Source organism: Harmonia axyridis, chromosome 4, assembly GCF_914767665.1.
Source record: "Harmonia axyridis chromosome 4, icHarAxyr1.1, whole genome shotgun sequence".
NCBI lineage: Eukaryota > Metazoa > Arthropoda > Insecta > Coleoptera > Coccinellidae > Harmonia > Harmonia axyridis.
In genome coordinates, this window is record NC_059504.1 from 47,092,202 (window position 1) to 47,108,245 (window position 16,044).

General features: G+C 35.2%; 1 protein-coding gene and 1 long non-coding RNA gene across 8 annotated transcripts in view; one reads left to right on the top strand and one right to left on the bottom strand.

Moving 5' to 3' along the window:
* LOC123679194 overlaps window positions 1–1,200 on the bottom strand; it is a 32,799-nt gene extending 31,599 nt beyond the window's left edge. Inside the window, exon 1 of the long non-coding RNA XR_006747365.1 lies at window positions 825–1,200. This is a non-coding gene — a long non-coding RNA (uncharacterized LOC123679194). The remainder of the gene's footprint in view (window positions 1–824) is intronic.
* LOC123679192 (whirlin) overlaps window positions 1–16,044 on the top strand; it is a 210,712-nt gene that overhangs the window by 150,542 nt on the left and 44,126 nt on the right. For 6 of the 7 annotated variants that reach the window (XM_045616624.1, XM_045616626.1, XM_045616625.1 and 3 more), the window contains one exon: window positions 978–983. The exons of the other annotated variant lie outside the window; for it this stretch is intronic. In XM_045616624.1, the coding sequence (XP_045472580.1) occupies window positions 978–983 (6 nt within the window). The remainder of the gene's footprint in view (window positions 1–977; window positions 984–16,044) is intronic. 7 annotated transcript variants of the gene reach the window in all.

A 16,044-nucleotide genomic window follows, 5' to 3' on the forward strand; every position in this document is an offset into this window, starting at 1 on the left:
TTTGAGATACAGGGTGTATCTTGTAGTCCTACTTTTCCGTCATAATTTTCACCAATTTATCGATTATTTATTAATCTTCACTAGAGATTAGTGAAATGAGTACCAAAACTTATAATTGATTTATTCACCACAGCTTTATAATTGGATCTTTATAATACTTTGGATTTTCCTGAGAATTGCTAAAGAATCGTTTGAACTTTTTTCTCGAAATTGGTAACAGATACAACGAAAATACAAGAAACTGAAAAGTGTAGTATTGGACCAAAGATTCTTTTTACATTTTGCAAAACTACCAGTGGTCCACCAGAAAAGTTCTGTAGGAAAGAAGCGAGCACTATTCTAGGAAAAAAGATCACCCTGTAGATTTGCATTTAAAATCAACATACAAGATGAAAGCTTTAAATTGAATTATATATGCCAAATTTGAATTCGATATCTTGCGAAAGGGAGGTTCTATGAGAGAAAAACTTGAAATAAATCAAACTTTAACACCATGTATTTCGAACAAAAAGCGTTTGCGGTTGATGTTTATAGAAGTTTTATTTCTTCAAATAATTCAAGGAATCTATCATTTTCATTTGTATCTCCAATTGAGGAACACCCTGAATACCATTCAAGTTCAAAATTTTCTATTGCGTTATTACATATCATATGTACCATTTTAGATAAAAATTGTTATATTCTATCTATTTCCCTATGTTTCCCTATATTTTTCCTCATATAAAATTTTCAAATTTGCCCAGAAAAACAATAATTATATTAAACCTTATTTTTAGTGCGTCCTTCATTGAAGGGAGCGAACTCGTAAAAGAGAAACTACTCACCAGCAACGAAAGAAACTATTGTCACTTAACCACTCAATGTGTTGTCATGTATGTCCAACCTCCTGTATCACTGGCGCACAGCAGACTGAGTACTGACTGACTTAGCCTGATTGTACCTTATTTTGTTTGTTTCACGCTTACTACGATCCACAGGACCAGGTAAGTGCAACGTTGTCGCATCTACTCAGTTATTAGATATGATAGCTAGTAGTGGTAGAGAAAGAGAATAGATTATTATGTACCGGCTATCAGCTGCGTGTTCTGTGTAAAATGTGAATCCCACTCAGATATAGAGTAGGTTATATCCCTTTAGAGGATTGTGATAGGAAATTTGTATGTAGCGCCCATTTTTCTCCAAGTAGGATAGAAGAGGTATTGCTCTGAAAGAGGTTCTTTGAGAACTACTACTCGATAATGGTAAAAGTTTGCAGGATAACACTCCCAGAGGTTGGAGGAATGGAGAGGTTTCTTGAAGTTTTTTTTGTCCTAATTCTTGATACTAAAATAAAACCGAATCTAATTTATGAAAAAATAAGGTGGAAATGTTGAGAAAGGTTCCCAGATAAAGACGATATGTTTCAAAATATTTGGGAAAAGAGCAAAATCTTAAATGAGTTCAAATACTATGTTTGAAAATTGAAATCGATTAATCCAAATTTTATATAAAAAGTAACTTTATCAATTTGTAGCTTCTGGTCAATTTCGTTCTCAGCATAAACTTGTATCGAGAAAAAATATAGTTGTGAATGTTGATTAACAGCTTTTTAGAGATCAGTTATCATTTTTGCTTGTCGATATTACGATGGAGAACTTTTTCATCTTCCTCCGTATTGGAAAAAAAGTGGTAGAATCATTCTCTGTGTATCCACTAAATTTCAAGGAGAAGCTCTTTGATTTCATGATGAAATTCATGGTGAATCACAAATGAAAACAAATTGCAATGAAATTGTTGGATAAAATTTTGTTGGACACATCTGTCTCGCAATTTCTTATCAACTAAGTCGTACGGATACCCTCGAAAATGCCTAAAATTCACCTTTACTATCACTTCCAATATGGCTTGTAGGCCGCTTGGCAGATGGCGCTTCACGGTACGTGGTTCCGATAGTTCCCCCTGACACGACTTTTATGTATTTGATTCGGAAAACTCCGAATCCTTACATTTGGGATGAAACATATCCCAAGAGCGCGTCAAAGAGTAGTCGAATGAATAGATCAATAGAACATTATTTTAATATGATGCATCAGAAATGAATTAGGAAAAGAGATGTAAAATAACTAAATTCTTAAATTCACATCGTATCTTACCTGTGAAACATGTAAAGGTTTTTCCAATAAGAGGTTTCATTTTCTTAAGAAATAATAATAGTATAATTAGAGAAATTAATGAATCAAATGTCCGTTACGGCTACGATTGGAGCACCATATCCTTTTCATGAAATTTTCCACCACAAATTACACATTTGCGGCTGTAGGTTCTCAATAACTTCTGAATTCCATCCTTAAGATAATGGACCGATTCTGGAGGCATAATAAAGGGTGTTTTTTTTAGAGCTATAGAACTTCGAATAGCAATAAAACAACGATGGATTATTCGATTGGCATGAATTTTATTTATCCGTAAGATAATCTTGTGACATTACATTTTAAATATGATTTCTGGCATATGACCGCCACGGCTGGCTCGGATGTAGTCCAATATGGAAGCTCAATTTTCGATGACTTCTTCCAACATTTGTGGCCGTATATCGGCAATAACACGGCGAATGTTGTCTTCTAAATGGTCAAGGGTTTGTGGCTTATCCGCATAGACCAATGATTTTACATAGCCCCACAGAAAGTAGTCTAGCGGTGTTAAATCAAAAGATCTTGGAGGCCAATTCACAGGTCAAAAACGTGAAATTAGGCGGTCACCAAACGTGTCTTTCAATAAATCGATTGTGGCACGAGCTGTGTGACATGTTGCGCCGTCTTGTTGGAACCACAGCCCTTGGACATCAATTGTTGTTCAATTCAGGAATGAAAAAGTTAGTAATCATGGCTCTATACCGACCGCCATTGACTGTAACGTTCTGGTCATAATCGTTTTTGAAGAAGTACGGACCAATGATTCCACCAGCCCATAAAGTGCACCAAACAGTCAGTTTTTCTGGATGTAACGGTGTTTCGACATTCACTTGAGGATTAGCTTCACTCCAAATGCGGCAGTTTTGTTTGTTGACGTAGCCATTCAACCAGAAGTGCGCTTCATCGCTAAACGAAATAAAATGGACGTAGTGCGCGATACGTATTCCGCACAGAACCATTATTTTCGGAATAAAATTGCACTTTTTGCAAGCTTTGTTTAGGCGTGAGTCTATTCATGATGAATTGCCAAACCAACCTGAGAATAAAGCAATTGACAGCTGTTATATCGCTCGCCATCTTGAACAGTAATGTCAACTTGAAGTTATATACCTCGAAAAAAAACACCCTATATAAGGCAATATAAGGCATAGGCCTTATATTTCACGTGGCCCCAAATAAAAAACGTCTACTGGTGTTAAATCACAAGAATAACCCGGCCAGAAAACTTTTCCTTCAAAATTGCCGGCCGGAAAAGTGCTTCACGACGACCCAGAAGTGCTTTAGGTTCGCGAACTGTCACTGCGAAATTTTCACCATTTTTGTAGTGAATTTAGCGATTTCAATGTGTTGTTGAAGTATACATCGTTCCATTTTTAGTGATGAAATAGTTTTTACTAGACAAATGTGAAAATATGACGGCTTCAAAAGTGAAGCTGACCAGGAAGCGGACAAAGTGAAACCTCTCATTGGACAAACCCTTCACAAGAAAACTAATGTTGCCATCATTGAAAATACATTCTCCTGATATTGAAAAACTACATTCTGTAATATTGAAAGGTGCAATGTTAATATGTTCCCTTGGTTCTCACGATGTTCCCTGAACATTACAGGATATCTCCTTTCGTGGGAACCAGAACATAAAAAAAAAAATTGTGTTAAGGTTCATTCCAAATATTTTTTTTTTTAATTCAACTTTTTCGAAACGAGTAAGTTGTAGTAAAACCCTTCTGCTTACATAGAAAGAGGATTACAGGCATTAGGTCTTCTATCGCTTCTGATATGGCTGTCATAATATGTCGTCCTGGAAACAAATATCGTCTTCATCTAGAAACTTTCGTACCACCACAATCTAAATAAATTTTGACAAGCGTATTTCTATAATAAAATGTTCATGAATACATATTTCATTTTCCAATTATGGTTTTTACGCATTTTTGTTCATGCCTCTGCTATATATCACTTCAAGAAAACTCTCCATTTTACGTCGATCACAAGTTCAGTATACATCTCCATTTTAATCCAGCTTACCATCAATATTCTTTGTCGGCTTCACGACCGTGAAATACCTGTCGAAGTTTCAAAATGAACCGAATTAAATGTGACGTGAAATCAATACACGGAAAACGAGGTAAAATATGGTAAAAGCATTCGGAGTAGGAGTCTATAAGCTAGCCTTAAGAGCTTTCGGTATACGTTATTATATTTCACGTACTACCGGACTGACGTCATTCCCTTTCGCTATTTACGAACTGACCGCTGTTTCATATTATCTTGGATCTAATTTTTTTTAGGATGACACACACGACGTGGAAATGAATCTGAATAATATGAGAGGTTGAAACAAATGGATATGGTGGGACCGTTATGCGAATGTGAATTTATTAAACATGAAGTGATAATAGATTCCTTTTGCGATAAAAATTAGTTTCGGTTAGTATTATGCCGTTTTTTATTCTGATGATATAACATGAGAACGTTAAAAGTAACTTGTACGGTTTCCTGATGCTATGAAATCTATATTAATTTTTGTTTGGTTGATTGGTATCACTGTTTTGAATGATCGTAGTAATGGTTTAAGAACAAGCTATAAGGGAAAAGACCTACTCGTCCAGTTTGGGAGAAAATCTTCGTGGAAAACGCCATTATGATGAACAAAAATATTGAAAGAATCTGAATTTTGGCTTTTATGGAAAAGCCAAAATCTTGACCTAATAATAACACAAAAAAAAATAATAGCAAAATCCAATGCCAACATCAATATCCAAATCGCTCAACTTTTTGGAAAGCCTCTTGACTTATATTATCAAGTTGGAGAAAAAATAAATTCCAATTTTTTCCGTTATTTCAATGTTTTATAAAAATGTTACAAGTTGCTAGATTAAGATTTAATTATGGAGGTTCCGTTTTACACTTTCACAGCGACCTAATGGTCTATTGTGCCCCCCCATCAAAGCTATTCTCACCACATGGTGATCTACAGCTCGCCTCCCAGCTCCAGAGTTCTAATGAACTCCAGTATCTGGGATGACTTCAAAAAGGCTACTTCTTTACTCTTATAAGTTTCTTGTCCAAAGCAGATTTTGCGTTGGCTAGTGATGGCGAGGCATTCTGTCACCAGGTGATCCGGAATTTCTTACTACTCCTCACATAATCTGCACTCGTCATTTTCTGCTAGATTCATTCCCATGAGATGTTTTCCAAAGCGATAATTCCTTGTGAGGAATACAGTGAGGAGGTGTAGCCATATTCTAGCTAGGATTCAGATACTTCTTAGATCTCGCGAAGTAGAAGCTTCAAAGAAACTTATTGGAATGATCCAAACCAGGAAGATTCCACCACAGTGTTTCTCTTTCGGTTTTTTTTTTAAATCTTTTCGTATATGTACCTTTTCCTATACCACAGAAATGTTCCGGGCCGATGAAAGGAGTTTCTGTCCTTTTCTGACAATTGTGTTGGTCTCTTCATTCCCTCTAATTCCCGAGAGGCCTGGAACCCAGACTAAAAAGACATTGCTATTCTTGCATATTTCAATGAGTTTTCTTCGGCACTCCAATACCATCTTAGAATCGATGATATGTGTTGCTAACGAGAATCCAACTTCATAATGCCCATCTTGGGGAAATCTTTGTTTCTATTGCCGAAAAACTCGGACAACCAATTTTCACAGGTTTCTACTAAGGACAAGATTGTACCCCCAAGCTAATTGGTCATAGACGAGAATAGGTGATAGTAACTTGGTAAGTCAGGTCCGGACCATAAGGTGGATCCATCTTTAGTCACCCTTCACTTCAACATTGGGTCAATTAAGAACGAGTGTTAGAATGAAATATTTCCATAAATATCGTGACAGAATAGTTCCGAATACCAATATATAATAATGAAATATAACCATAAAATCTGTGTGAAACTGATATATTCCCGCACGATTTTGTTCTATGAATTAGGGCAAAATAAACGGATTTGCCACAGAATTAGAGAAAATAAATTATCTGGTTTTAGCAGACCGTTTCACCAAAGAAACCGGTTTCTGAGAGATATCTCTGAGGACTAGGTTATTCGGGAAGAACTATACAGATAGTTAAAAAAATAATATCAAACACTGTGAACATTACTCACGGAATACCATTCCTGAATTGAAAATTTCAAAGATTCATCAGAAAATATATGCAATTGTAATAATCGTTTATAGTAACATGATGATTTCGTGAGACTTTTGTTGAAAACCTGAAAAATCCATTTGCTCATAGACCAACATTCGCCGGTGTAATGAAGTGAATCCAAAACGTATTTTACGAAATAATTCAGATCGCACAGCGTGTGATTTCAGCAGGAGCGCCCCACATCTCATTTAGCACATTGATCAATCACTTTATTGCGTACGAAATTTCCTGAGTGGGTAATTGAGAGAAACAGCGATCAATTAGCCAATGTGTTCGTGTTATTCCACACTGTTTGGATATTTTTAATGGGTTACGAAAAAATCTATAGATAATTCAGTGTTAAATGAATAAACATATAAGTGCAAACGTTTACATATTTATTCCATAATTATTGTATGCAGTATTATTTTTTTGTCTCTAATTTTGTGGCAAATCCGTTCATTCTTTCATACCTTATAAAGGGTGTTTTTTTAGAGCTATAGAACTTAAGATTGCAATAAAACAACGATGGATTATTCGATTGACATGAATTTTATTTATCCGCAAGATAATCTTGTGGCATTACATTTTAAATATGATTTCTGGCATATGACCGCCATGGCTGGCCCGGATGTAGTCCAATCTGGACGTCCAATTTTCGATGACTTTTTCCTACATTTGTAGTCGTCTATCGGCAATAACACGGCGAATGTTGTCTTCCAAATGGTCAAGGGTTTGTGGCTTATCCGCATAGACCAATGACTTTACATAGCCCCACAGAAAGTAGTCTAGCGGTGTTAAATCACAAGATCTTGGAGGCCAATTCACAGGTCCAAAACTTGAAATTTGACGGTCAACAAACGTGTCTCTCAATAAATCGATTGTGGCACGAGCTGTGTGACATGTTGCGCCGTCTTGTTGGAACCACAGCTTCTGGACATCATGGTTGTTCAATTCAGGAATGAAAAAGTTAGTAATCATGGCTCTATACCGATCACCATTGACTGTAACGTTCTGGCCATCATCGTTTTTGAAGAAGTACGGACCAATGATTCCACCAGCCCATAAAGCGCACCAAACAGTCAGTTTTTCTGGATGTAATGGTGTTTCGACATACACTTGAGGATTAGCTTCACTCCAAATGCGGCAGTTTTGTTTGTTGACGTAGCCATTCAACCAGAAGTGCGCTTCATCGCCAAACAAAATAAAATGGACGTAGTGTGCGATACGTATTCCGCACAGAACAATTATTTTCGAAATGAAATTGCACTATTTGCAAGCGTTGTTCAGGTGTGAGTCTATTCATGATGAATTGCCAAACCAAACTGAGAATAAATCACTTGACAACTGTTAAATCGGTCACCATCTTGAACAGTAATGCCAACTTAAAGTTATATACCTCGAAAAAAAAAACACCCGTTAGAACAAAATCGTGCAGGAATATGTTAGTTTCACAAAGATTTCATGATTGTATTTCATTATTATACTTGGTGGTGCAACGAAAAGTTTACACCTCAATTTTACGACTTTGATATGAAAATGTGGAAAATCACTCAGACCAGTCAATTTATGATTCGATGGGGAACAACTTTTTTTCATCCACCAAATTTCAACCTTCTAACGGAGCTGAGCACAACCCCTTGATTTCGAATAGGGATAACAAATTTTGAAGATCGAGTACTATCTGACCTTGAAATATTGAGATATTTGGATCTGTTATTGTTAACACCAACACACTAATCCCTTAACTCAACTTTTTTGTAATTTGAGCCACCCTGTATTTCTGAAGTTTTTCGATATCCCTGTATAGTGCTCTCTAAATTGTTCTTATCCTGAAAATTCTCAATGGGATTTTCTCAAAACACATAATGTGCAACTAATTCTTAAGAAAAAACACAATATAGTTGTTACCTCCGTCTACCATACCCAATATCTAAATTACTCTCATTTCTGTTGAAAAACTTCAGACCCTGATATCGATTCACAGCATCATTCACCGATGGGATAGAAATAAAACACGAGTAGATGATGTTCAATTTCACCTCGTAAACCAGGTCGATAATTATTCATCACAAAAGCGTACCAGGCACTCTCGATTTTTATTCGATTGATCGATCCAATCTCGGGACTAGCTCTTTCTCTCTCTCGACGTATATATCATCCGATACGATCGAGTTATTTTTTTCGATAATAATTAATCTAAATATGAAATTTTCATTCGCACCTTAATTGATTTCAATCTGATATAAATGGTTTAATTTTGATTTAGTTAGAGGGTTATGTATTTATACAGGCTGTTTCCAAATTAGAAATGAACCTTGAAGGAGGTTTTAGTATCACTTTAGTGTCACAATAAATAAGTGTCGAAATATTCATTGGATATGAGAACATTTTTAGATGTAAATGGTGTTTTTTCTAGAGCTATAGAACTTTAATTTGCAATAAAACAACGATGGAATATTCGATTGACATGAATTTTATTTATCCGCAAGATAATCTTGTGGCATTATATTTTAAATATGATTTCTGGCATATGACCGCCACGGCTGGCTCGGATGTAGTCCAATCTGAACGTCCAATTTTCGATGACTTTTTCCAACATTTGTGGCCGTATATCGGCAATAACACGGCGAATGTTGTCTTCCAAATGGTCAAGGGTTTGTGGCTTATCCGCATAGACCAATGACTTTACATAGCCCCACAGAAAGTAGTCTAGCGGTGTTAAATCACAAGATTTTATAGGCCAATTCACAGGTCCAAAACGTGAAATTAGGCGGTCACCGAACGTGTCTTTCAATGAATCGATTATGGCACGAGCTGTGTGACGTGTTGCGCCGTCTTGTTGGAACCACAGCTCCTGGACATCATGGTTGTTCAATTCAGGAATGAAAAAGTTAGTAATCATGGATCTATACCGATCACCATTGACTGTAACGTTCTGGCCATCATCGTTTTTGAAGAAGTACGGACCAATGATTCCACCAGCCCATTAAGTGCACCAAACAGTCAGTTTTTCTGGATGTAACGGTGTTTCGACATACACTTGAGGATTAGCTGCACTCCAGTTTTGTTTGTTGACGTAGCCATTCAACCAGAAGTGCTTCATCGCTAAACAAAATTCGTTTATGAAAATCGGGAACAACGGCACATTATTTTCGAAATAAAATTGCACTATTTGCAAGCGTTGTTCAGGCGTGAGTCTATTCATGATGAATTGCCAAACCAAACTGAGAATAAATCACTTGACAGCTGTTAAATCGGTCGGCATCTTGAACAGTAATGCCAGTTTAAAGTTATATACCTTGAAAAAAACACTCTTTATAAGTCGAAATTTCAATGAACACAAATACATTATTAATACCAAGTACGAATAATGAATCGAACATTAATGCTGAATAATTTTCAATTTAACTATTTTTTTCATGGAAATTATGTACTATTTTAGTTCAGTGGATCAGTTGTAATTAACTTCAAAAGAATTGCAATTCAAAACATTAATTTCTGGTTCAACAACGGTACCATTGAAGTTCTGGAATTTCTCTTGAAATTAAGATATCTCAATAAATGAAAAGAATAAATGTTCAGAAAATATGAGGCAACATATAAGTATTAGAAAACATTCTCATCTGTCAAGGAATCACTGCACAGGATGTATAAAACCCGAGAAAACCTCAATATTCATTTTTTTAGTTCACCTCTGAGAAGAATAAAATAGGATGTGAATGAGGAGTCGATCTGAAGAGTTTTGTTCCTACAATGCCAAAAACTAACCTACAAAACCTGCTAAAAATATATTTGCTAAAATCGACTTCGTGTGTATATTTTCAACAAAATATTCAAATCGAACACTTTAAACATGGGTAATATTTCATTCACACATTTCATGGTAATTCACTTGATAGTTTCTCGAAATCTCATCTCGAGACGATACATTCTCAGGAAAAATGTGTATGTAGAAAATTACTTCATTTAACAACTTGTATTTTTATGACTTGACCTCGAAAGTTCACTCAATCTTTCCCTGATTTTATATCTGTGCCCCCTTTGGTAAATTTCTTATTTACGATCGGCTATAGCGGCATTCGATTTTCCTCTTGATATATGGCATGTGTAAATTCGGAACTATGTTCCTCTCTCTAATGATTTAGGCCTTCTTTATAGCCTGATGTTAATCTCCGAACATTGTCATGTAAGGCGAAGTAACTGGATAAAATACGTGGTTTGACGTTTTGAAAAACGATATTGTCAGGACCAGTAGCAAATTTTTTTTGGCGGAGATTCTGGTCGTAAATTATTACCAAAAATAATAAAACTCTAGCAGATGGTATATCGTTGTCTTCAACTCTGGGAATATCTCAGCTTTCGAAAAACAATGATTTGTATGCGGATCATAACTTAATTTGAAATTATTATTTTCTATTAAAATAGAAGAAAATAAAAGAGCTTCTTTAGATTTTGACTTCTTGATAAATTAATTCAGTAGGTACAGTATTTCCCCAAGAGTTTTAAGCAAAAACATCGTGATAAAAATTGGATGGATATACTAAATTGGGCGCTCTCATTCTGCCAAAATGTTAAATGTGTGAATCTCATGTTGGAACTGGTTTCAAAATGATCAAGTTGAATGTTCAAACAATAGAAAAAATCACCCAATAGTTTAGTGAGTTTGACCCATATGAAAATTTCTGTTTCAGAAATTTGAAAAATTCTTGTATCTATAAAAAAAATGAGTCTCAGTAGCTGGTTGAAGAATAATATCACAAAGTTTCTGCTCATTCCTATTGGAAGCTAAAAATTTTAATAGATTTTGCTTCGATAAAATGATTCATTGAGTTTTAAAGTTCAATTCCATTACAGAGATATTCAACTTTTAGGAAATATTGATGAATTATTTCCATAATTTTTAGGAGAAATGTTGACCACAATAGTCCCTTCAAAAAGGACATATATAGTGATAAAATTCAAAGATAAATTTAATATGTCGTGAATATTTTGGCTACAATATGTATGCAGTGCATAATCCTCAAAAAAAATATAGGATACCAAATAACATTGTAAACGTATTCCATTTTTCAGGTTGCTCATTTCTCTGAACAAAACATTTTTTGAAAACATGTGTATATGTGGAATACACATTGTATTCCATTACAACTAGGAACGAATCGGTTCAAAAATTAAAAATGTCACGAATTATTTTGAGATTTTATTGGGCCTTCCTCAAAAAGAAGTCCTAGATAATGCATTGAATTTTATATCTATGGGCGACTACGATTTTGGATAAATTCAATTCAAATTTTTTCATTGAATAAATAGGTACTCAAATAAATATGTACACTTCTTCACAAATGTACCTATAAATAAAGGTATTAAAATGTTCAATTCAAATTTTAAGTGTAAAAGAAAAGAAGAAGGAGCTTGAAAACAATGATATGAGCTTCCATGAATAATGATATGAGCTTCCATAAATAATGAAAATATCTTCCATCAATGTGGAACAATCGACACAAAGAAATCTAAATAAAAATATTACTTAATCCGAAACAAATCAATAGATCGTGCACTCACCATTGAAAAACTCTCTCTTTCAACCAACTGAGGTGAACCACTCTTTCGTTCATTTGTGTGAAGATCAAAACAATATTTTTCTACCTCTTCCTTCTTCCGCGCTATTTTTCCTTCAATTATCGTCAAGTACGCACCCAGCGCCGTATACAGGAAGGAGTATAATTTGCTACTTGGACAATGTAGGTTCTGCTCCGGCGAACTGCCTATTTCTCTGCAGAAAAATAACACTTTCTATGCCGTTGAGCATGTAATATACCTTAACTACTAACTTATTTACGTCATTTGCAGTCGGTGCAATGAGACTTGTCCAAATGCAAAATGGACTTTTATTAGAAGAACTACGTATATTCTTCAATCATTTTTGTAATTAATATAAATCACATACCTATTATTATTTTTCTAATGATTTTCTTTCCAACATCCTTTTGGCAGTTGGATCTTCACACATTCGGTCTGCATGTATTGCTGAAACAATGTTATCTATTGATAATATAATAATTGAGATGATACTTGATTTACTACACTTAGCTCATTCTTTGTCGAAAACTATGCAAAAAACACTTCCCTCCGGATACCAAAGATTCCTTCTCATCTTCTTCAAAGAATATTGAAGTTTCATTTCGATAGAGGAGTTGAAGCTTGAAATAATAACTACACTGCGCAAAAAAATTAACGCACATTCTGAAAATCTCAATTTTAAGGAAAGTTAACTCTACATTGACTTTATAACTTATTTTTTATGTTCTCTCGGGAAGGTTTTGAACGAAACAAGACACATTAAATGGAAGAAAAATTCAGGATTTCGCCGAATCTTATGTGAAAGAAAAGAAATAAACAATTTTCAAAATACTAGAATAGTGATAAGAGATTTAATACTTGGTATTTTCACTCCTTGCGTTAATTATAGCTCGGCAACGACGGTTCATACTCAAAATGAGTGATCTAAAAATGTTCTGATCTAATCCTTCCCAGATTCCTCTGAGTTGGATTCCTAAGTCATTTAGATTAGCTGGATGATTTTCTGAACTTCTCAGTCTTCTTTTGAGGTTGTCCCAAATCTGCTCAATCGAATTGAGATCTGGACTTTTTGCTGGCCATTCCATTCGAGAGACTTAAACCTCTTCAAGATACTCCTGAACGATGCGCGCACGATGGGGTCTGGCATTATCGTCCATAAAAATGAAATTTTCACCATTGTATGGTCCAAATGGCACTACATGCTCTTCAAGAATGTTCCTTATATACCTATCAGCATTCATAGCTCCATTATCAACGACCACTAGGTCTGTGCGAGCAGTCAAAGTCCACCCCATACCATAATCGATCCTCCCCCGAAACCAGTAGTATTCAGGAAATTGCACTGAGCATATCTTTTATGACGACGTCTGTATACAAGGGAACGTCGATCACAATGGTAGAGACTGAATCTAGACTCATCTGTGAAGAGAACTCTTTCCCAATCAGCCTCTTCCCAATAGATATGCTCTCTCGCAAAATCCAAACGCGCCCTTCGATGGGCTGGGGTAAGAGCTGACTTCTTGCCGCGACACGAGGCCTTAAATCATATTCTCTGAGGCGATTTCTTATTGTCTGAGTGCTAATTTGCACCCCATGAGTTTGCTCAAGCTGATTTTGAAAGAGGCGAGCGGTTGCAAACCGTTGTCACAACGAAGAAACTCTCAAGTAACATTCTTGAATGGCAGTTGTTACCCGTGGTTTACCCTCTCCTGGTCTTCGGAGATTCATACCTGTCTCCCTGAATCGCTGCAACATTCTGGACCTGGACACTCTTGTATCGGAAACTCCAAACCTTTCTGCAATTCTTGTGTATGTCGACCCTTCTTCTCGCAAAACTACCGCTTGGGCACATTCCTCTTGGGTCAAATTGCGTGTTTCGCAATAGCGCAATAGCATAGCGATCGAGTGTAGAAAATCAAACGAAAGAGAAACTATTGATCACTAGAATTGATCGAGAACAACTGATTTCAGAATGGAGCCAATACATTCAAAATCTGATAATCTCACCTTTTTTTATTCCTGCTGGGAAAAAACATCTGTATTGAAGAAAAACGTTGAAAGTGGATAACATATGCATGCATAATTCTGATAAAAATAATTATCATTGAGAACACCTTCAGTTGTAGAATAAATTGGAGATTTCCATAATGTGCGTTAATTTTTTGCGCAGTGTATAACTTCCTTCCTTGAAACTGCAATTTAGATAACACTTGGATATTTTGGAATACGTGAATCAAATTCTCTATCGGGTGAAGCAACCGATTTTTGCAATAAATTAATTTCATACATATTGCTCTCGAAGTTTCCGAGAAAATCTTTGGACGCTGGACCGGTGGATTTCTTTGAATTTTTTAATCATTCACATTCCAGAAAAGAAATAGTGCAAATTTCAATCGCGTTGTAAATTATTTTCTTCGAATGATTCGCAGAATATTTCAGAATAATCAATTGGTGTGGCACAAATTTTCCTCGTTGATGCGAATGGTGAAAGGATATAGATTCTCCTTTTTTCCAATGAAAATCTTTAGAAATCGAGATATGTAGGTTCCGAGAACTTCACGTTTGCCTATGCTCAACGAGTACCATAACTATATTCGAACGAATTTGAATTCCTATTGCTCAACTTATGTTCGTTCGGTCATAAGCGTATTCATAACTATTGATAAGTAGGTACCTATATTGAATTCCGTAAATATCGGATCGGTAAAACTCAAGATACTGGATTTCCAGTCAATTTTAATTGACGCATTCGTAATGATCAAAGCACTGAAGGATATGTACTCACTACGAAACCCCACATCCAATTTTCATCAAAATCAACCAAAAAAAAAACAAACAGGGTGTTCTATAGAGAATAAACATATAAGAAACATGAGAAAAAACATATGTTTGGTACACCCTATATATTGTAGCTTCAAAGGCGCCTAATTTCGCTGTGTCGAAAAAAAATTGCAAGATCTCAACGCATAATTTTAATAGATCGTCGCGTCAAAAGTGTATAAATTGGGATGTTGCCTATATTTTGAAATTGTTTTCAATTTGTAGATAAGCCCTAAATAAATACGGAAAAATATTTTCATGGAAAAGTACCAATCAAAAATACGTAAATAAAAAAAGTTTTCAAAATTCCCGCTGAAACGCTGCATTCCATCACGGTATTATGGCGACGTCACTGCATAATAGAGTTACCACCATAGACAAACTAAATAGTTTATCTATGGTCACCACGTGCTAACTGAACTGATATCAGCTGATATTGACAGTCAAGTCGGTTTGATTATATCATCTGACGTTCTAAACCATAGTTAAACTAGTTCTAGATAAGATTAGTTTGTCTATGTTGCCGTTCGCAGTCACGTGCTAGTCGATAAGAATTAACAGAATTTAAATCAATTTCATTAAATTGAATTTGATAAATAATATAATGAAAATCCTATTCTAATATTTTAAAAACGGCCTGTAATGTGGAAAACTTAAATTCATTTTGATATTATTATATTACGCAACATCCTTATTGGCAGGATTGTACCGGGTTTTTCACTATAATTTGACCCTCCCTTTAACTTTGTTAATAAAAGAGGTAAAAAAAATGTTTTCTACAAAAGTTTCTCGAAATCGACTAGTGTTTTTAGAAATGGTTTCATAAAACGAAATATATATAGAGTGGTCAACATATTGATAGCAACTTCATTTTTTCAAATGAAACCTGTATATTTTTCTATATTTGACTAGCTCTTTTTCCCCTGATTTCAAATTTATAACATATGTTTGGCCTATCTCTCTTATTCTGAGTATCACAGAGTCTCAAATTTTAAGAACCACCTGGCAAGCCAAGTAATCAGTTTTTATGTGGAAGGCTGCGATAACTCAAAATGCCCTTTTTTTAGTTATCTCGTTGGTAACGATATGACAAACTTTTTTAGTATAAATTGGAATTGGGTGATTTGGATGCCACTCCATATATTGTCTCCTTGTAGCTTTCTTATTTTTATTGTTCTCCACATAAAGTGGAAATATTTCAAATTTTTCCGCTTCTGTGTAGAGCATATTCGATGAATACTTTTATTCAATGACAAACGTATGTTATATATCCTTACCAAAGAGATAACTCAAAAAAGGGCATTCTGAATTATCGGACCTTCCAATTGAAA